The 23,915-nt window shown below is 37.5% G+C and overlaps 1 protein-coding gene across 1 annotated transcript; it reads right to left on the reverse strand.

Annotated features, from left to right (window-relative positions):
- Positions 1–5,406: 5,406 nt before the first annotated feature.
- LOC115629300 (mucin-5AC) lies at positions 5,407–6,749 on the reverse strand. The gene is made up of 3 exons (XM_030525747.1): positions 6,447–6,749; positions 6,210–6,383; positions 5,407–6,151 (listed from the first exon to the last, which is right to left on the reverse strand). The coding sequence occupies exons 1-3, from the start codon at positions 6,712–6,714 to the stop codon at positions 5,424–5,426; spliced, it is 1,170 nt and encodes a 389-aa protein (XP_030381607.1). The 5' UTR covers positions 6,715–6,749; the 3' UTR covers positions 5,407–5,423.
- Positions 6,750–23,915: the final 17,166 nt, after the last annotated feature.

The raw sequence follows: 23,915 nt of genomic DNA on the forward strand, positions 1-23,915 counted from the left end.
ATCGATGTAGCCATGTCCGTCTGTCTGGATGAACGCATGGATGTCGGATGTGGTTACATTCAGTAATCTTGGTATGTAATCTCTTCTAATATCCAAGCAACACATGTTTGGTTACAGGGTATTTCACTGTCGGACTAGCGCGACATTAGCGTTCTCTCTTGTTGTCGATCTAGCCCCGTCTGTCTGTCTGTACGTCTGTTTGTCCGTATGAACCTAGATCTCAGAGACTATACCTTTCTTGCACAAAGATGCCTTATGTGTGTACGCTGTTAGATTAGGTTAGATGCTCAAGCGTTTCTATCGCTTCGGACTCTTTGCATTTCCTGCAGCTGTTGTTCCCATTTTCTTGGTGTGGGCAGCTACTAGGCAGTGACCCGTCAGTAGGCCAACGAGCAATGAGCATGCACTCCATTCTCTGAAGTTGCAGGAGGAATTAGGTTATTTTGTGCGCTATGTTCTACAGTTGGCAGTGTTGTTCTACTCTTCAGCTGCCTTAGTCCAAGTCCTTTGCTCCCATCGGCTGTGGAGCTCTCTTGGTGGTATCGGTAGGTAGTTTATATCTGTCTTGGTAACATATATTCCTTGCAAGAATGTCTGCCATCTCATTGCCCTCTATACCTCGATGGTTGGGGACTCTGCTTGAAAGCGTGGTTTTGGAGCTGATGATTGGCGCCGGTAGTGTTTTATGGCTGCTTGGCTATCCACGAAGGTGTTGATGTATTCTTTTGTGTTTCTCAATCGCAGGACCTCCTCTGCAGCCTTTCCTATTTATTTACGATCGGGCAATACGGCAAATGAAAACCGCCGCTGGCGTATATTGTATGTATATCATTAATTTAAACTTTTTTTTTAAAGAATTTAATATTTTTAAATAATTTTTTTTTTTAATTTTTCCTTTTGGGTTGTGCGTTGATTTCATGTAGTTATATATGTATGTATATACTTATATAATTATATGTGCATACATAAATACATATGTATACACTATTGGCCCGTCCCGGCTTCGCACGAGTTAGTTTTGAGTTCTCTTTTCGTTACCGTTGACCTAACTGATAAGGTTTTCAAAAATTAGGCAATGTGGAGTGATAAATAATATAAATATTTGAAACATTATAATAAAAATATTTGTATACCCTGTACCCAAAGGGTACAAGGGTATATTAGTTTTGTGCGAGTGCACATGGAACACACAGAAGGAGGCTTGGTAGACCCCACAAAGTATATATATTCTTGATCAGCATGACAAGCCGAGTCGATATAGCCATATAGTCCGTCTGTCTGCCTGTATGTACGCAAGGATCTCGGAAAGTATAAGAGCTAGAGTAACCAAACTTGGTATCCAGATTCTCCTGAGCCCGAGAAAGGACGAGTTTGTTCATTTTTTCTGATCCACCCCCCCACTTCCCCCTATTACCTATTACCGATTTTCTATAACTTCCGTAATTCTTGGAATTTTTAACTAAAATTTGGTAGTCACATTAGGTTATATATCCGTATATATATCCGTATACCAAGTTTCATTATGATAGAATGATCGGATAGAAAGTTATAGCCATATAACCAGGCCCAATGCACACATACATACATATGTACAAGTACACAAACACGCATAAGGCACGATTCTGATGTAAATGTAAATGTATGTATGCATGCATGGAATATTTTATATTTAATTTAGTTAATTAATTTAATTAAATTAATTAAGGGTATTTAAGAGTTGAGCCTGCTCGACTTTAGCATTCCTTTCTTGTTTAATCTTTATTCTTTATTTAAGATCAGTCCAAGTTTGGACAATTATTAAATTTTATGATAACTTCGACATTTTGTAATCATGCTGCTTACCCAAGGAACGAAATCACATTGTGGTATTCCCGCTGGCTCGTTGAGCTATACCAAGCCCCGAAATCAATCAAATAAAAAAATTGTATAAGCTCGGGACTAAGAGCGCCCGCATACCAAATCAAGCTTTACGCACGTAATCTATAAACAATTATCTACTTTTGTTTCGAAACATATTCTCTTAAGTACTACGCCCACAAACTGCAGCATCAAGTATGCTCTTCTTCCTCTTTTTACTGCTGCTATGGGCGCATAAAACTCAGTGCCGGAAGTGTTTCTGGGTGCAGGGTATTTCACTGTCGGGCTTGCTCAACTGTGGCGTTCTCTCTTGTTTTAAGCTACTTTGCACCCAAATCAAATTTTAAATGTTTCATTCGACGATACAAATGCAAAAATAGATGCACTAGCGCTTTTTACGGCTTAAAAGGCATAGAGCACGAGTTAGATTTATGGTGTAGTGCATGTCAAAAATTAATAGATATACATACATAGATTTGGTGGGGGCCTACAAACAATCAGAGTCTTAACCAAAAATCAGTCAGGCGTTGACATATGCATGTAAGGTACGCGAAATAAGTAAGTAGGACAAACACATTTATTGTTGTTGCATCTGCACTATGCATTTTTTGCATTTCATCTTCCCACCATAATTTGTTTACTCTTTGCTCTCAAAGTGGCATATAAAATATTTGATAAGAACCGTTAGGTTGTCCCGTTATGCCTATTAATAGCCGGACTACCTCACTTTTGCGTGCGAAATAAGTAAGTAGGACAGTTTAGTCTTTGATGTGATGCAGCTATTGTAACACGTAAGTTTCCAGATTTTTGAATTAAATTTATCGTTAAACGATAAAACAAATCATAAGAAGTAAGTTTTTATAAAAACTACTGTTTTTCGGAGGAATAATACGATTTTTTTGGTAAAGACATGTCGGTTTTCAGCCGTTTAACTGATGAAGACCGTGGTCAAATACAGGCACTACGAGAAATGGGTATGTCGATTCGGAAAATTTCGGAGAAAGTGCGCAGAAGTAAACGTACTGTGGAAAATTTTCTGAAAGATCCACAAAATCATGGTAAAAAGCCACGTTCTGGTCGCCCACCACTAATAAATTCTCGTGATGTTCGAAGAATTAAATCCCTGGCGGTCAACGAAAACATTAGTGCCTCACAGATTCGGCATGAATTGTCTCTTCCAGTGTCCAGTAGACGAGTACAACAAATTTTACAGTCCTGTGAAAACATTTCATATGAAAAAAAACTCCTTAAACCAGAACTACTTGCTCGACACAAAGCAGCTCGGGTGCAATTTGCCGACTCGTACAAATTTTGGGACTTAGAATGGCGGAATGTTATATTTAGCGATGAAAAAAAATTTAACTTGGACGGCCCGGATGGATATCGTTATTATTATCGCGATTTACGTAGTCCAAAGAAAGTCCACGTATCGAGAAATTTTCATGGTGGATCTCTAATGATTTGGGCCGCGTTTGGCTATAATGGAAAGTCTCCTATTTGTTTTGTGACACATTCCATGAATGCCGAATATTATGTTGAACTATTAGATTCAGTTTTGGTAAACTTTGGGGAGGAATATTTTGGAGATGTATGGACATTTCAGCACGACAATGCGAGAATCCATACTGCAAAGCGCACACAAACTTTCTTTGCGGAACACAAAATTCCAGTTTTGAAGTGGCCAGCTCGAAGCCCTGACCTGAACCCTATTGAAAACCTTTGGGGCATTTTATCTCAGCGAGTGTACATAAATGGAAAACAATACAATTGTCTAAAAGACTTAAAAGAATCCATTATTGAAGAATGGGGCAAATTGGAAATTTCTATCCTTCAATCTTTAATAAATTCTATGCCAAGACGAATATTGGCCGTGTTAAATAAAAAAGGAGAGTCAATTTAAACTCTACATATTAAATTAAGGCGTTCTCTTAGAAATAAAAATCAAGAAGTACGATTTTTTACTTTGTCCTACTTACTTATTTCGTATGGATATATTTTATTTTATTTTTTTTATCTATTACTTTTATTTGTATGGCCTTGCCAAAGACTCATATGAATTGTTAGCTATTTAAGTTTCAAAAAAAAATTATTTGGTTGAAATATAATATATAGTTCAGTTGTTACGTTAAAAAATGTGTTGTCCTACTTACTTATTTCGCGCACCTTATGTATGTTCTAAAACATATACATTTATATGTTTTAATTGTGTATGAGTTTACTAAAAGCCCAAAAAAATTAATAATTTAATTTATATATATATATATATAAGATATAAGCAGATAAGAATATATATATATATATATATATATATATATATATATATATATATATATATATATATATATAGTTATATATATATATTTTACAGCAAATTATGGGCTGGTTGGATTAGAGATCTTAGAAGGGGATTTGGATGTGAAGTTAGAGTTGTTTGATGTTTTGCTTGGTGTTCTCCAATTTTTTCACTTACGAGCTTGATTTATCCAAAAAATACGGAAGTTATGGGAAATCACTCTCAGAGTGGGAGTAGAGGGCGCCACAGGAAAAAAAAACAAACTTAGCGAACACATTATAGGATGCTAACCTGCTTGAAGTAGAGCTACACTTTATCTATTTCACAAGATGTGTGTGCAATATTGTTGATTGTTGCCGAGAACTGCCTTTTATGATCTAAATAAGCAAACCGATGGGATTATAATATAGGTCGACTAAAAAGAGAAATTTCTCAGGGTCAGGAACATACATATTTTACGAGCAGTGTACAACACTTCAAATGTAAAGCAGATAAGAATGCTTGCATCTTTTATCGTCTGACTGTTGGTTTTAGAGGAACAAGAAATGCGAAATGTGTGTATTGTAGCGTAAATCGCGCTTTGGCCTACCGGTGACTGGCGATTCGCTACGCAAAACAATAGCGGGCAGGTGTGTAAAGTAACAGGGAACGGCAGCGTGGCGGCTGGCGAAGTGGCTGCAGCAAGAAAGCAGAAAGAAATAACAGCAGCGCCAAACAAAATAATTGCGCCGTTCAACTCAGCTTTACTTTACTTCACTTTATCAGTCTTCAATAGCGATCGAAACAGGCAGATGGCCCAAATACTTAAGGATGTAAATTACACATGGAGATGCTTAAATGATCCGCATCAGCGGCGAACACAACCGTATCGGTCCAGAGCACACCAGGGAGAGAACTCCTTAAAGTTAGTTGATGTTCAAGCCTTGAAGTTGGCTGCAGCAATGTGGATCGTGTAAAAACAGCTGTTTGTAGGTGGCGCAAGTGGGCGTATCGATAAACACAAATCGATAATTGAGCGCCAAGCTCGCAGTTTGAACAATGCACTACCAATTTGCATTACAGTATTATACAGATTTGCCTTAGTCACTGGAAAGGACTATACATTGTCCAAAGTTTTTCGAATTTACTTTTACGAGAATTCCTTATTTCTGTAAACAGGAATCTGAAATAAATTCAATACTAATTTAGATTATAGCTGTTCCCGTAACCAGCCATGCACCCCGAATCTGTCTGCTTGGAACAAAAACACAGCAAGATTAGTTCAGAACGATATTTATTGCGCTATTTTGTCCGTGTTAGCTGTCGTCATGGGTTCAACCGTTGTCGTAGCCAGGTCCAGGGCCAATGTGGTATACAAGGGGGCCTTTGTTGTAGAGCTTGCTACATAAGCTGTGGATTCAATGGTGGACGCCGGTGTTGTACCGCGCGACTCGGTTGTGCTGCTCTGGAAAAACGGGGTCGACTTATACGAAGTTGTGTAGTCTTCTGTGATGTGCCCGGGCCTGAGGTATGGGGAAGTGCTAGAGGTAGGGGCAGCTGTGGAACTGCTGGTCAGTGGTTCAGTGGTCAGCGTTGTGGTTGGACTCATTCGCTCGAGTGCTCGAGTTGTAGGGTATTCATCAGTTACGGCCCCCACACCGGGCACGTAGACTGACAAGCTAGAATCAGTTATGGACGCATAGTTCTGACCCACGTCCGGTATGTTATAAACATTGTAAGCTGTGACTGCACGCGATACCGAAACATCCGGACTGGATACCCCTGCTATTTGACGAAACTGAAGCGGTGTCGCTGTCGTAGTCGTTTCCGGTAATGAGTCAACCAGCATATACGGTCGTTGCTTTTTATCTTTTGTTGTTAGCGGAATTTTTGGTGTCGTAGTTGATGTCGTTGTTGTTGTTGTTTTGACACGCCGCACCTTGCTGTATCGCTGGCGCATCTTTTTGATCTTCTTAACCTTAAGCTTCTGAGCACATGGGCCCTGATTCAGAATTTGCATAGCTGAGGAAATGTCTACGTATTAGTGAATAGAAGGATAAGGGCTTCACCTAATACCCACGTTTCTTCACATTACACTCGTATTTCCGCAGCTCACATTCGTTTCCAAAAGTCATACCGTCCTGGGCTTCGCCCACTCTATCGGAGGCCACTGCACAGACCGGAGCATGCCGTTTGGTGCACTGAATTCTGTCGCATTTCGGCAGACAGTTTTCCAGCTCCGTGGGCTCGAGTTCTGAAAGAGCCGCTGGGCGAGTTAGTCGCGGTTTTGAAAAGATGCGACATTTGCGTCACTTACCCGTTCCTTGCTGGAACAACAGTTTCATGTTGTGAGCCTCCAGTCTGCATGCGTTCTCGAAGTAAGAGTAGGTCTTGCCATCCGTCGCACAGATGGGCTGGCCGCCGGGGGAACAATTGGGTAGATAGTCCACGTATTGGTATTGTAAGGGTCCAAAGAGCCCATTGTCCGCACTGCCAAAGATGCTAGCGTACTGCTCACTCGCATATTCAGGACTATTGTATTCCCACGGGTTGTTGGCCAAAGCCAAGCTCAGGCAGCAACTCATGCTTAGGCAGAGCAGGAAGAGTTCAGCGCGCAGTTGCTTCATTTTCGATCGTAGCTCGCCCTCCAATGTGATCTGAATCGGCTGCAGCCCCGTGTTTTATAGCCCCCGCCGGCAGATTTATCTGACGGCCACCTCGCCGACGTGCTGATACGTCGTATTGCATTTTTCTCCAATACGACCTCCAATATCTGAACGCAAGACCTACAAATGAATGCAGCACGTGTTGCATCGCGTTGGCTGGAAAAATGCATTTTTGCTGTTGCTGTGTCTTTGCAGCAGTGGGCTACGAGATTGCTTGGGTTAATGAACGCTTTCCACAGTAAAAGCAAACGCTGAAAAAAATAAACGGATATCGTGTAATCTATATTTCAACATTTCCAATAGTAGGTAACGGGAAATTATTGGCTATGTACGAGTACATACGACAGTCGAATTGTTTTAATATCAAACTAACTAACTAACTTTGTTTTTTGTTTTCATTTTCAAATATTATATTTATCATAAGATTTCACCTGTAAGTGCAATTGCAGCCCAAATAAAGCACCCAATTGAATGAACAATACGCGTGAGTTTCTTTGTGTTTTCTTTCAATTTGTGACTTCGAAAATATCTGCAGATATGTATGAAGAGCTCTTACTTCTGCATACTGTTGCAGTATGATGTTGAAGTATGGACTGCAAAGATTAAATAATTTTTCATTTTTTCAGAGTATTAATCTGTTTTGTTTATACTCTGTACATGAAATGTAAAATTTTGCAAACACCCCCAGTTAGTTATTATGTGTCTGTATGCCGAGTTTCACTATGATAGACCGATTTAACAAGAAGTTATATCCATAAATATATTTGCTGTTGCAGCGCTGCTCAAGCGCTGCCCAAGCGCTGCCCGCGGCTGTTGTTGATGTTGCTGTTTAGTTGACTGCGAAAATGCTTACACAGACACAAATAGACGCACATAAACATACATACACTCACATAGACGCAATTGCTTTGTATATGTGCAATTACATACCCTTTACGTGAGTTCGAATACCGAGAAAGGTAAAATCGATCAAATTTTTATAGCCTGTACCCAAAGGGTGAAAGGCTATACTAGTTTTGTGCGCATGTATGTAACACACAGAAGGAGGCGTGGCAGACCCCACAAAGTATATATATTCTTGATCAGGATGAGAAGACGAGTGGATATAGCCTTGTCCGTCCGTCCGTCTGTCCGTCTGTCTGTCCGTCTGTCTGTCCGTCTGTCCGTATGAACGCAAGGATCTCAGAAAGTATAAGAGCTAGAATAACCAAACTTGGTTTCCATATTCTCCTAAGACCGAGAAAGTACGAGTTTTTTTTCGATGCACCCCCCCCCCCCCACTCCCCCGCAATTCGTGTTTGTTCTTATAACTTCCGTAATTCTCGGAATTTTGAAATCAATTTTGGTAGGTACATCCAGTTAGTACTAATGTGTCCGTATGCCAAATTTCATCATGATAAGTCAATTCTGAAGAAAGTTATAGCCATAAGTAAAATCGCTGCTCATGCGCTGCCTGCAGCTCTGTCGGCAGCGCTGCCCGCAGCTGTTGTTGTTGTTGCTGCTTTGGTTCAACTTTGTGCTGCATACATACACGCATATAAACACGCATAGGTACGTGATGTAAATGTATGCTGTTAAAACTGAACATAAACGTGTATTCTAATTTAATTTAATTAATTAATTTTAATTAATTAATTCATTCATTTTTTTTAATAATTTAATTTTTTTTTTTAAATTTTTTTGTTTGTTTAATTTTTTCATTTTTGTGGAGAGTACAGGCTATTTTACTGTCGGGCTTGCTCGACTGTAGCGTTCTATCTTGTTATTTTTGTACAGTTTCATGCATAGACATGCATTTGAAAAATTCATTTACAATAGGTTGGCGTTCAACCAAGAGGCTTAAGATAGAATATTTCGAAAAACTGCGTTCGAGTCAAGCATGTGTCCGCCGAAAAGAAGCGATATTTCAACAAAAAGGGACAGCAAAACGAATGTTCTGGGAAAAATGACGCCTTGTTTTAAATTTACTTTTTTTTTTTGTTTTCTATAATTATTGTAAACATATGTACAGAGTATTTCAAAGTCGGGACACCCGACATTTTACTTGTTTTTTAATGAAAAATCTCTCCACCAACGCATAGTGAATCCTTCTGACTTTCTTTGTCTGACTTTTAAATCATATATTCTGGACGAAAACAGATATGAAACAAGTGAATTTGAAAGATAAATATCTTAGGCTCTAAAATAAATTATTATTCATTGTTCTATGCTATAAAAAATAAAATCTCTTCTGAAAGTTGGATTTTGTTGCTCATGCAATATTTTCCTGCAGAAATTTTCAACCCTTTGTTTTTTACATACGAAAAAAATCTTTATGATTGTTTAAATAAATTTATTGTTGCAATGTTATTTAATCTCACATTAATTTGTATTATGAAATACTTATAATTAGTTCTCATTATAAGTTTTATTTGAAATATTCGTCTATATTGACTGAAGACTTCCTCTGAAAGTCTTCAATTGGTAGGCACTGATATTTAATCGAAAGTTTGATCATGTGCCAAAATTTGCTGCAGGACATTTTTTAAGTAACAGTTCTACAGACTCCGATACACATTTGAAATTTTAGCTCCACAACATGACACCCAATCTTTTGATAATGTCATTGTCAACTCCAGTGATTCTTGCTGCTAAGTATTTCATGATGGTCGAAGAATTTGTGAGATGAGTTTCCATAATTTGTGTTTCCATATCCATATTTGGGGTTATCGACTCTGAGCCCACGATCCTTAAAAAATTGTTCTGGTTATGTATTGACCTCGAAAATTTTCTTTCTTTTGGAAGCAAGTTTCATAATTATACATACTTGTATATGAGTAAATGCCATACCCTGTATCACCCCACCAAAAAAGGAAAAATTAATTTAAACAAATTTAATTGATGTGTGCAGTATATAATTTAGTCTAGACTATCCTAATCTTCTGTATTTTATTGTCCTTGTAGACTTATAGTATGTTAGAATAGGACTAAGATCTTTGCAAGACACGGCAGAAATAATATACGCGTATATTCCATGCGTCTGAAATTCGAAAACGGTTGAACTCATATCTACTGAGCTTGGTACATACTTGTATGTTGACTCTTCTATTATCCAAGCAACACGAGTTCATTTTATTATAGCCTGTACCCAAAGGGTGAAAGGGTATACTAGTTTTGTGCGAATGTATGTAACACAGAGAAGGAGGCGTGGCAGACCCCACAAAGTATATATATTCTTGATCAGGGTGACAAGCCGAGTCGATTTAGCCATGTCCGCCTGTCCGTCCGTCTGTATGAGCGCAAGGATCTCAGAAGGTACAAGAGCTAGAATTACCAAACTTGGTACCCAGGTTCCCCTAATCCCTAGGCAGGTCAAGTTTATTTTTTTTATTCTGATACACCCCCCCCCCCCCACCACTCCACCACAATTCTTTTTTTTTTATAACTTCCGTAATTCTTGGAATTTTAAAATCAATTTTAGTAGTTACATCCAGTTAGTGCTTATGTGTCCGTGTGCCACGTTTCATCATGATAGCTCAATTCTGAAGAAAGTTATAGCCATAAGTAAAATCGCTGCTCATGCGCTGCCTGCAGCGCTGCCCGCAGCTGTTGTTGTTGTTGTTGCTGCTTTGGTTCAACTTTGTGTTGCATACATACACGCATATACTATAAATACTATAAATAAATGTAAAACTGTACATAAACATGTCTTCTATGTATGTATTAAATAAATTTTCTTAATTAATTTAATTTTTTTAATATTTTTTTTTTAAATTTTTCTTTTTTGTGGATAGTACAGGCTATTTTTCTGTCGGGCTTGCTCGACTGTAGCGTTCTCTCTTGTTATACTCTGTACATAAAATGTACAAGAGTATATTAGGTTTGAGTGAGCTGAAAATGTAACAGGCAGAAGGAGGCGTGGCAGACCCCACAAAGTATATATATTCTTGATCAGCATGACGAGACGAATCGATCTAGCCCTGTCTGTCTGTCCGTATGAACAACTGGATCTCAGAGACTATAAGAGGTAGAGACCCCAAATTTTGCAGAAAGATGCGTTATGTGTGCACGCTGTGCAAGTTCCCCCCTATGGGGGTTTTCCCGATTTTCCATTCGTATAATCCCCTATATTTGGGATACTATTAGACCTAGGGACATCAAATTTTAGTCCAAGATACCTTATGTGAATACGAAGAAAATGTGCATTTTGGAATATCCCTCCCTCCCCCTCTCCCGTGCAAATTTTCTTTAACTCCCGTAATTCTTGGAATTTCGAACTCAAATTTTGCAAATGCCCCCAGTTAGTTATTATGTGTCCGTATGCCAAGTTTCACTATGATAGACCGATTAAACAAAATATAGCCATAAATATATGATGCTGGTGGTTTGGTTGACTGCGAACATGCTTACACAGACACGAATATACGAGCATAAACATACATAGACGCAATTGCTTCTTTGTATATGTGCAATTATACACCCTTTACGTGAGTTCGAATACCAAATCGATAAAAACATTTTTTTTTATTCTCTTACCTTTTTTAATGTCAATAATTATTCTAAACATACATATGTATGTATGTAGGTATTTTTTCAAGCCTCCATCTCAAAAAAAGCTGTACAGCTTTTGTGAGCTTTTGAATGTTGGTTGTCGGAAAAGCCGGCGCTATAAAGCATGCACCAATTATAGCAAAAAGCATTCAGTTCCTGACAAAAGCACTCGTAGCAGCTATAAATATGTTGTGCAATGTGTTACGTATAAACAAGATAGAACGCTACAGTCGAGCAAGCCCGACAGTAAAATAGCCTGTACTCTCCACAAAAAAGAAAAATAAAAAAAAAATTAAATTATTAAAAAAATGAATGAATTAATTAATTACTGGATGTACTAATTAACTAACTGGATGTACCTACCAAAATTGATTTCAAAATTCCGAGAATTACGGAAGTTATAAGAAAAACACACGAATTGCGGGGGAGTGGAGCATCGAAAAAAAACTCAAACTCGTACTTTCTCGGTCTTAGGAGAATATACTTTCTGAGATCCTTGCGTTCATACGGACAGACGGACATGGCTATATCGACTCGGCTTGTCATGCTGATCAAGAATATATATACTTTGTGGGGTCTACCAAGCCTCCTTCTGTGTGTTACATACATGCGCACAAAACTAGTATAGCCTTTCACCTTTTGGGTACAGGCTATAAAAAAAATGTTGTTCATATGCAGTTATATATGTATATAAAAAGGGCAAATATAACATTTTATACACGTATACTGTATGTACGTCTGACATGCCGTGAAAGTTGAACTTGGGCCTATTGCGCTGCGGTCGAAATTATGTATGCATTTTCATACATATGTATGTATGTCGATACACCTGATGACCTGATGATGTCGAATTAGTTTTTGTTAGAGTCAACCAAAGTAAAAGCCTATTGACGAGATGATAAACTAATTGGCGAAAGCAAAACTGCATCTCACGACTGCATCTTACCAATTTGTAATTTTTTTGGAGGTAGTTTAACTTACCTCTCTTAAGAGATATTTACATGGAATTTCTAACTTGGCTTCTGTTTGTTTAAATACTTGTTTGTATGTATAGTATATTCATTCGTATCTCAAACGTACTTGCTTGTTTCAATTGTCAAAAAACATGATACTGAACAAGGAAAGTTAATTCCACTTGGATGGTTGGGTCATTTAATACAAAACTGATTGATATACAAGATGCTCTTTTTATTTTCAATAACAATGTTGACTATGTATAATGTCTGCATTCCAAATAGTGTGTGGTTGCTTGTATCATTTGATTTTTCTTGGATCATTAGAAAAAAAGGAAATTCCTTAAATGTAGGTGGTAGAGGAGGGTTTATAATTTATGAATAATTCATTGCCAAATTGAATCTGTTTCTCAATTCTCAACAATTTACACGTTTAGTGTCGTGTCGTTGCAGAATTCACTGTACTGGACCCCAAAGTTTCCGTTAACCCGAAGCCAAAGCTGAAGACTTATGGCTTCATATATTTGATAATTTATTCAGTATTACTAAAAAAAAGTTTCGTTAACTTAACGCATGTCTTCCGTTTTGGCTTTTTATATTTGGTAATTTATTCACTATTATATTTTACTAATATTTACAAATATTTCCACACGGACCAAATAGATAGTTAAAAGATCTTTATACTTTTGGGATCCAGTATGTGTAACATTCGAAATTACATTAAATATTTTGTTATACTCTTTGGCAAAATTAAAACGTATTAGTTTTTTCTCTGATGTACGATTTCTTACGTGGGATTCCGTCACGAAAATTTTGTTTATGCAAGAAATTTCTTATGGTTTGTTCTGTGATGGAATTCTAAACCTACTTTATTTTGCGATTTCCACGGCGGTTGTTTGTCAATTCTTTTTATTTGCCGCAAAATCCAACGTTTGGTTGTGGAAGAAAGTTTGTCATTCGCACCTTTCCGCCTTTATCTTTTATCAAGCCATCATTATTATAAATATTTCTCCTTGAATTGGTGGTTCGAGGTTATTTAACTTTTTCGGAAATGTCCTTTTGCAATAAACCTTCCAAATTGTAATTAATATTTCATTTTCGCAAGTGTAAATGGGTACGATACTTCTTGCCACTAATTTTTCTAGAAGCTGAGGAAAAACTGATCACAACAGTGCACATTTATTTCTAAACAGTTCAATTTGTATAACCGTAAAGAAAAAACAAAACACTGACAGTCGACAACAGCAATGCGGCGATTTATGTTTTGCAGTCAAATTGCAAATGAAAATTGTAGCTAAACGGTTTAATACTTATATAAGACAATTTGCAAAGCAATTTTAAAGATTAAACATACATGATAGCAAAATTATATACATTAATTTAATCATCTATTTGGTCTTAGACTCTTTAAAGCAAAATTACCTTTTATTAAAAGTGGACGGCTTAATATTTTACCTTGTGTATATACAAGTATACACACAACATATCCGTCTTTGTGGTTAGAAACTGTTCAAGTTTCTTATGGCAACTCGATTTGTTCAAGAATTTAGTGGCTGTCTGTCCGTACTTGTTGATTCAGACTAAAGTGCTGATGGATGCATGTTCGAAATACACAGAGTTCTAGTTACAAAACGGTGTCGGAGATGTCGGAGAAGAGGTCAATCAAGGCAAAGCGGCTTATATAGTCTACTAACAAACAGATAAACAGTTTCCAGTTAGCAAGGCATTGCGAATTCCAATACATGTAAAGAGTTTTAAAAGGGGTTGAGGTTTCAGGTTGAATGAGCACAGTCGTTGCCAGGCGACTTTGTAGCGGGGTTGTTTGGAATGCGGTACTGCCCCAATAAACTATATTCAGTTGTTGTATAAAATTCATGAAATTCATCGCTTTCAAAGCCATAAATAACTAACATGATATTTTAGTAATTGCATCTTACCTGTTAAAAGACATGATGAGCTGAGTGTATTTATACTCGTATGTACTACTCTAGAATAGGTTTAAAATGAGAGTCCATTACAAAAGTTCAGTTCTAGGAAAACCTACCAAATTAAAATTAAATCCATTAATCCATCAAATCGACTGATATTTTCTATTCAGATTACTACCTTTTCACAGAAACTGCGGAGAAGGAATGACATTCACAATTCCTTATCATATTAAGATGGTTCCGCGAAGTTAAATATCCACAAACAGCTATACGGAATTCTCCCCACGAGCAATGGTCTATCCAACAAATCCAATAATTGGGCTTATTCGTTTAAATTGTATTTGTATCTATCTTATATGTACTATTTGCACAATAAGGAAGTATGCTAGCACAATTGAAACAAGGCAGTTTATATCTTAAAATGGTGAGAAAAAGCATTGCAAATCTGTATAGAATAATGATGCTGCATGAGCTGTTGAGATTATAAAACAGGAAACTGAGGTAATCTGTTAACATTTAAAGTAAAAATTATCAGAAATTAGAACTACACTTACTCTTACCCAACAGCAAATGAAACAAGAATCAAAATGTGAGGCGCTTGCATGCAGGATTGATTGATTTAGGGAAGAGATTCGATTCAATTAGTATTTCTATTTAGGGATGTTGCTTACGTGCTTGCCTGCATCAGTGATTCATTTACTACTTCTCGACTTGGCAACTAATTTATCTGTCAATTGTTGGTTCACTTGAATTAGCCTATCATAATCACTTTTCACTGAACATACACAAATATAGTATGTATGTTTGTGAGTAGGTAAGAGTGTGCACAATGTAGGTATGTATATCTGATGCCCATGCCTATAGAAAGTTACCCAATGTCACCAGAGCCGTAGCGACGGTCTTATATGAACAACTCCCAAAATGGCAATCGATCATCAACGCGTCCCGCCAAGCTTCACAATTTGCATGCATAAATTATCTAAATATTGATTTATTAGTTGAAATTTTACATCTAATTTAATAGAGCGACAAGGCAGGCACAGCACATGTACCCGTACAAAGGGGATCTGATTGCCATATGAGCGAGCTGGGGCTGGATTGGGGGCTGTAGTGGGTGCAGGGCCACAGAGACAGCCAACCCACTTCAAATTTAAGTGAATTTATGTGGCTCATCAGCTATGCTAACGAATTTATCATTATCCCTCGCCGCATAAATTGAAAAATAAATGCAGAGTAAACCGACTACGACGTGGTCGTTGAGCGAGAAAACGCTTTGGCTCTGGCTATGGATGTGGCCCCAAACAGTGGGCAATAGCAACCCTTTCGTCAAATCTGGCTCAATGGACTTACCAAGCAGAAGTTGTTGGCATGGCTGTTGTTGCTAAATGAAAGCGCATTTATTAATTTGTGTGTACGTATATATGTATGTAGGTCGGTAGGTTTGTGGGGACAGATACACAAATGGGCACAAATACGTACATACATACATACATACATACGTATAGTCTTGGGCAACTTGGGTGCGCAACTTTAGGCCGCAAACGGTAAACACGGAAAATGGCAAAAGTGTCGCTTGCTCAATGTCAACTGAACATGATTTCATGGCCAAAGTAATTGTTGCTCGTAGGCAGGATAACTGCAATACAAACATGTGATATACATACATAGCTACAGACATACACACATACATATTCATCCTGCGTCCATTTTGCACATTAATTTACTGACCTTTTCGTGCTTTTTGCATAGTTTTGCAACTGTGTCTGGGACTGGGCTAGGACCAAAGCCAGTACCAGAACCAGACCGAGGCGTTACAAGGACAACCAACGAACACCGATATACTCGTCCACGACCGATTGCTGGGCTGACCTGCCGCTGCTGTATGTGCGCGTTTGTGCGTGTTTGTGCGTACATGGCCCAACAGTATGTGGTTAGCCATCTCGGCCTGTTGGCCATGGCCAGCGTGCGACCATTTTTCGACCGACACGTCGCTGCCGCCGTCGCCCGACCTGGCCATCTCTCTGGTCTATGGTCTGGCCACATTACATAGTATGATGAATGTGTGACATTTTTGCAGCTTGTTTGTTTATTGTTTGAGCTTCCTACTTTTACTTTGTACGCTTCTGTTGCCGTAGTCGTTCGGTCACTCACCCTCTCACACCCTCCCAGAGCCTCACTCATTCACCCTTTAACCCATCAAACAAAAAAACTTTTGTTTGTTTGCACACTGTGTCCATTTTGGAAGTGTCTTTTGTGTGACTTTGCCCGCGCGTGTGTGCACTATATGTGTCTGTGTCTGTGTCTGTCTGTCTGTCAGTTTAATAAATTGTATTTTTAGGTCGTGTCAGTCCCGACATAGAGATATGCACCAATGCAGATTACTTTGAGAGTGTACGAGTATGTGTATCTGTGCTGGTGAGTCTGCTCTTCAATTTTCAATAAAGGCAAAGCAATAAACTTTTACAATTTTGCTTGTTTGTTTGTTTATTGTTGACGCTTTACAGTGTCCATCAAACGCTGTTCGACGTTTCTAAGCGATGCTGGGATTTGTACATCTCGGTATAAGAGCCCATGTGTTAACCCAAAAGCATAAAACACTGTTCCCCTAAAAGTTTCTTAACAGTCCACATGCCTATGTTTAAATTTTCTCATTTCATTCAAATTTAATTTAATTTTATACTGTTGTGGGGGATTTGTTTCGTAAGTCGTAAGTCTTCGCACTCTGCAGAAGAAATATTCCTTTGAATTGCATGGATGTATCACTTATTTCCAGTTATCATAGCGCGCTTTTAAACATCTCCTCACATTAAAAACTTATTAAAAACAAAATTTCCTCAGTTATACCCTTCGCGAAGAACGAGTTGAAGATATGGCTTGAAGGAGTGCTTCTTCCGCATCCTCCTCGAGCACGATACCGCTAGGATACCCAGGTGCTGAACGATGCGGCGGCTCAATAGCGTGTTCAGCACGTGCCACTGACCACTCAGCACCGGTAATTGAAATAAGAGGATCCCAGTCCCGGTCCAGCGATCGTTGATTACGAAGTTGTAGCATTCATTGAAATGAGACTGACAGCGGCAAAGGATTGCTTTCATCACATTGTCACATTTTGTTGAAAACGACAAATATTTTTGAAATGTTCGCTCTAGTTTTTATAGCCTGTACCCAAACGGTAAAAGGCTATATTAGATTTGTGCGAATGTATGTGGCACCCAGAAGGAGGCGAGGCAGACTCCACAAACTATAAATATTATTGATCAGGATGACAAGTCGAGTTGATATAGCCATGTCCGTCTGTCTGTTTATGGCTATTTATTATATATATATATATATATATATATATATATATATATATATATATATATATATATATATATATATATATATATATATATATATATATATATATATATATATATATATATATATTTATTCAGTTCAAAATTCCTAGAATTACGGGAGTTATGGAAAATCACTAATTGCAAAATTTGATGTGTCCAGCTCTTACAGTCTCTGAGATCCAGTTGTTAATACGGATAGACCGACAAACAGGGCTAGATACTTGTAGATTTTGTCATGCTGACAAGACCTTCGCTTTAAAAAAAATTGAGCATAGTCGATGCATCGCAAAAAATTCGATGTTTTAGAAAAAAAAAAACTTTCCATAGAAAAAGAGGCTCATATTAGGGAGAAAATCTACAGAGATGTTTTATGTTTATAAATCAAAAGAGGCTGTCATTACTTAATGTTGTTAACTGATAAAGTCTTCGTAACTTTTACTGAACTTGTTCGATTTACTTAAAAATAAACTAATTATATACAGTTTTCAAAACAAATCAATACGACGCTTTGCATTTACGTATTTTAAGTGTGACATTTTATACAAATCAAAATAAAGATCAAATGCTTATCAATCTGAAATTAATAACAAAATATACATTTTAATGAGAACATTAAAAAATTAAAATACACATACACCTTCTCCGGTAAACCACACAAAGAAATGTGACCGACCAGCAAAATAGGAAAAATGTTCCATGTTTGGACAAACATTGAAGGATCGACGATGCATCGTGTTGTAAATTATAACCTTTGGTGGCTATAATCTTACAAGTAGAGTAGTTGGAGGATGAAATGAGACGCAGTTGCTTTAAAGTGTTTAGAGGCTCTATACATATGTTTACAATAATTATAGAAAATAAAAAAAATTAAGAAAATAAAAAAAAATTCAATGATCGATTTTACCTTTCTCGGTATTCGAACTCACGTAAAGGGTGTATAATTGCACATTTATATAGCAATTGCGTCTGTGTGAGTGTATGTATGCCTATGCGCATCTATTCGTGTCTGTGTAAGCATTTTCGCAGTCAACCAAACAGCAACATCAACAACAGCCGCGGGCAGCGCTTGAGCAGCGCTGCAGCAGCAAATATATTTATGGCTATAACTTCTTGGTAAATCGGTCTATCATAGTGAAACTTGGCATACGGACACATAATTACTAACTGGGGGTATTTGCAAAATTTTAGTTCCAAGAATTACGGGAGTTAGAGAAATTCCAAAATATACATTTTCTGCGTATTCACACAAGGCATCTTGGACTAAAATTTGGTGTGCCTAGGTCTTATAGTCTCCGAGATATAGGCGATTATACGAATGGAAAATCGGGAAAACCCCCATAGGGGGGAAGTGGGGGGGAAAATCAAAAAAATAAAACAAACTCGTATAGAATACACACATAACGCATCTTTGTGCAAAATTTGGTGTGTGTATCTCTTATAGTCTCTGAGATCCAGGTGTTCATACGGACGGACAGACGGACAGACAGACAGACAGGGCTAGATCGACTCGTCTTGTCACGCTGATCAAGAATATATATACTTTGTGGGGTCTGCCACGCCTCCTTCTGCCTGTTACATTTTTCAGTTCCCGCAAACCTAATATACTTTTGTACATTTCATCTACAGAGTATAACAAGTGTGACCAAATATCAAGTAATAATAGTTGCCTTGATTTAACATCGGAAAATATCGATGCATCGTGTAAAAAACATCGTCGATGTGTTGTTTGCATCCCTAGAGAGCAATACAGCGTTGAGTGGGAGCTATGGAGGATCACAAACAGCAGGAGAGTATGGGGAAGGGGCACAGATTTGAAATACACTCGTACCGTGCGTATATAAATGTTTGCAAAATTTGGTGTATCCAGCTCGCATAGTCTCTGAGGTCTAGGTGCTCATACGGACAGACAGACAGACAGACAGACAGACAGGGCTTAATCGACTCGTCATGCCATGTTGATCATCTAATCATCATCTAGTCAACTTTGAATTTAACAAAGTCGGACGAATTGTTGAAAGGAAGCGTTATGGAATGCTGTTCAGCGGAAAATATAAGATTTGTGTTAGTATGCGCGTACAGTTGACGAAAAATCGAAGATGAAAACAACGAAGAAAAAACTACCATTTACAGTATTTTCCTTCAATTATAAATGAGTGCAGTAACGACACCAACATTGTAGGGCCGGCAGCCATAAATGGTTTAAAGCAAAGACCATTTGCCCGCCTGCCCTCTCTCCGCACTCGCATTGTGCTCGAACTTTAATTTCACACCAAAGCTTTGTAAAAGGCAGGAGAAGCGGAGACCTTATTCCTTTTTACGAGTATTATGGCCACTGTCTGAACCTTTCTTCGCTTTGTCCAACTACGAGTAAGTATGACTGCATTGGCCTAGTTGGGCACAAGATTGAAAGGGAATCCGGGGCTGCGATTCGCAACGATTCGGAGTCTTTTGTAGGTGGAAGTTTATTTGAAAGGTTTCTATTGTTTTTGTCGTGCTTTGTCGTGTTGCTGCGATTATAGTAAATGATAATGAATGTACCGTTTTTGTGTGGAGAATGGTTTTATAACGTTAGTCATTCTGTGCCCTTTTCTGTTGCAGTTGTAATTTTCTATAGCCGTGATTTCGGTTGTTCGGTGGTTATTTACAATTAATTTTTATACCCTGTACCCGTAGGGTTAAATGCTTCCTTTTGTATTTAAAAGCTGATGATTCCCATGTGGTCCCATTGCAATTTGGTCCAGCTCTGGCAATGGCATCCATGAGAAATCCATATAATTCTTAAAACATACAAAATGTTCATGGGTTTTAGATATCATGCGAAGGCACCCGGTAGATGAGTCTCAAATTTAAATGAGATATCATGTGAAATAGAATTTCAGCGTTCTAAAAGCTCAAAAGTCAGAAGAAAAAACTGGAAAGAGGAGTTTCTCCATGACTTCTTTTGCTTCATTTAAGCGGCGCTGTCTCATATGAGAAACACGTTTATTAGGTCTACCCATATTTATACACATTAGTTAGTGTACTTCACATTCACTAAAAAGTAAAAAATAATTGCGTGTTCTTTTACAACTTAATATTCAATATATACTTGTAATGTAGATACAATTATTGTTATTTTTGGAGTCCGCAAGGATCTCAGAAACTATAAAAGCTGGAACACCGAAATTTGGTATCCAGATTCTCCTATGTCCGAGAAAGGACGAGCTTATTTTTTTTTTGTAATTTTTATTGATAAACAAAAAAAAATAATGATTATTCTTTGAGTTTTATTTTTTTGATCAAAAATAAAACTCACGCTGAAATTTTGTCTGTTTCATAAGGATTAAGGACAAAATTTATATATATCCTTAATCAGTGAGTTAAGGCGAACATTTTTAATTAATTTGTAGTTAATTAAAAATTAATTAAATAATAAATTAGATAAAATTAATAAAATTAAAAAATAATCATTATTTTGTAATTTTTTTAATAACACGTATAATGATTATAGTCCCTGGTTTTTTTCATCAATGCAATGGTGGAGAACCCATTATTCTTTTTGTCTTTAAAATGTGTGTTGAAATTCAAAATGTCATAAAAAGTGTTGAGCAGAACAATTTCTAGAAAGGAATTAAAATGCCACATATATTGTATGATACACCCGTATGTATTGCTTGCAGAGTTCGTAGATCTTTCGACACTCACTTGAGTTGCAGGAACAGACTGCACAACTTTAGCTAGTTGGTATAAGTTTTGAAAATTTAACTTTTTTCCTTCCCAGTACTTCATTATATTTAATTTAATTATCTATTTCAAGATAAGCTATTTGTTTTTTCTTATCAAATACTTCTTCTTCGTCCCCTGATTGGTGTTATCAGTTCAGAGGTGCAACCTCACGCCCGACTCATTGCGACAGCTACTTTTTGTATAATTAAACAATGGATCAAAAAAAAAACAAATTTTTACAGCGTAACACAAAAGGCATCTTTCTGCAAAATTTGGGGTCTCCAGCTCTTATAGTCTCTAAAATCCAGGTGTTCAGGACAGACGGACGGACCGACAGACAGACAGACAGACCGGGCTAGATCGACTCGTCTTGTCACGCTGATCAAGAATATACATATATACTTTGTGGGGTCTGCCACGCCTCCTTCTGCCTGTTACATTTTTCGGCTCCCAAAAACTTAATATACACAAAGTATTAAAATTCGCAATCTGAAGTCGACCACACATTCATTGTTATGGCGCACTTTTTCGCCCTAAAATGGAACTGAGTTGGTTGAAGTTGTTGAATTTTTTTTCTGTTGATCATTTGCATAAATTATTATTTTAACACATCGTGCATAATTTGAATTTGTTGGCCCGTGTACGTTATTAATATTTCCGCTTGTTTCGTATTACAAATTTGAATTTTATTGTTATTTTTATACGTTTACAAGGTGCAATTCAAAAGTTCCAGGACTTTTATTAAAAACCGAAAACTATTTTTTTTTTTTTGAAAAATTTATTGGTCGCCTTCAAAATAGTCTCCTTCCGCCTGAATACAACGTTTTGCACGTTCAAGAAGGTGATCGAACGACTTTTTTAGGTCATTTGTCGGTATAGCGTTGAGGATGGCGGTCGCCGCCTGTTGGATGGCATCAACGTCAGCATAGCGGTTTCCTTTCATGGCCAAATGTAGTTTTCCGAAAAGGTAGAAGTCGCACGGTGCCATATCAGGTGAATACGGCAAGTGGTTAATGGTTAAAATGTGATTTTTGGTCAAATAATCGGTCACAATCGGTTGATTTTTGAGCAATTTTTGGTCATCAGTCAATTTGTGCGGAACAACCCGTGCACACACCTTTCGTAAGCCCAAATGTTCGGTCAAAATGCGATAAATCGATGTTTTGGAGATGTTCAATTCCATTTCCATCAATTTCAATGATGATTTCGGCTGATTTTTGATGAATTCACGCACTGTTTTGATGGCATTTTTGGTGATCACGAATTTTGATTGGCCCAGATGTTGATCGTCATTTATGTCCTCACGACCACTTTGAAAACGTTGAAACCACTCGTGCACTCTGCTACGGGATAGGCAATCATCGCCATAAACTTGTTTAATCAATTTCGGTAAAAGTTTTACCAATTTTAAAACAAAATTGAATGTTGGCTCTTTTTTTCGAAGGTCATTTTCCGACCGATAACACAAACATACTGACACTTAAAACGCAATAACTTCACTTCCAATCGATGAAGTTTCATGAAATTCTCACTGAACAATCGATAAAGATAGCAGATTCTAACGCACCAGTGGACATATAGATAGCGCCACCAGGGCGCGCTAGCTTCAAAAAGTCCTGTTTCCTTTGAATTGCACCTTGTATTGTGTTTTAAAAGTTTTCGCTAATAATAAATACTAGACTTAGAAACAGGTCATTAAAATTAGAAGTTAAGGGTGCCCGAAGAATGTTGTGTCCACTGTGTAGTACTCGTATATATGCTTGTATGTATATAGTACAGATGTATGTGTTTCAATTGTTATTGTATGTATGAACGTGCATTTATTGCATCTTATCTCCAAGTTATTGGGTTCCGAGCCATTGAAGACCGGCACCAATTTTCGCTGAGGAAGGCAAAACTCTTTATTATATTCTTGTGTATAGAATGTATGGTACTAAGTATATAAAAACATAATAATTGTTATTGCAATGAGCGCCAAATTTACTCAATGTTCAATGTCCGCACCTGTACTTAGTCAGATGTCAGGCAGTTAGTCAGGCAGTCAATCTGTTTGAATCCATGTCGCCAGTTGTCTCAAGGCGGCAAACAGGCCAGCCGCATATAATCACATACTATATACATACATACATAAGTACATACATATTTATGCATTTAAATAATGCACCACAGTTCGGCGCCAGTAATAACAACAGAAACAACAACAACAATAGCATCAGCGCCAGCGCCAGGGCCAGGAAACCGGAAGAGAGGAATATTTTCCGCTTAAAATGCCGCAAAGTGTTGTTGACTTCAGCCGGCAGCAAGCGAGCAAGTGATGATGAGGATGACAAAGGCGATGACGATGGCGACCGCTATATGTTTGTACATACGTGGTCTGTTCAAAAGAAAAGGTTAATTTTGATTTTTCGTGAGCAGTGTACATCCGATTATCTATATTGGTACACATATGAATATCATATGTTGGCATTATCAGCAAATTTGGATTACAACTAGTAGTTTGTTGTTCTTCGATTTTGAACTTTAAAAAAAAAAATGGATCAATGAATATCTGTTAAATTTTGCGTTAAAAATGGAATAAGGTGCTCCAAGACACTTGAAATGCTGACCGTCGAGTCCACTTTGTCTGATAAATGTGTTTATGAGTGGTACAAACGCTTTACAGA

This window comes from Scaptodrosophila lebanonensis, unplaced genomic scaffold (assembly GCF_003285725.1).
Source record: "Scaptodrosophila lebanonensis strain 11010-0011.00,11010-0021.00 unplaced genomic scaffold, SlebRS2 tig00000138-arrow-arrow-pilon, whole genome shotgun sequence".
NCBI classification, from domain to species: domain Eukaryota; kingdom Metazoa; phylum Arthropoda; class Insecta; order Diptera; family Drosophilidae; genus Scaptodrosophila; species Scaptodrosophila lebanonensis.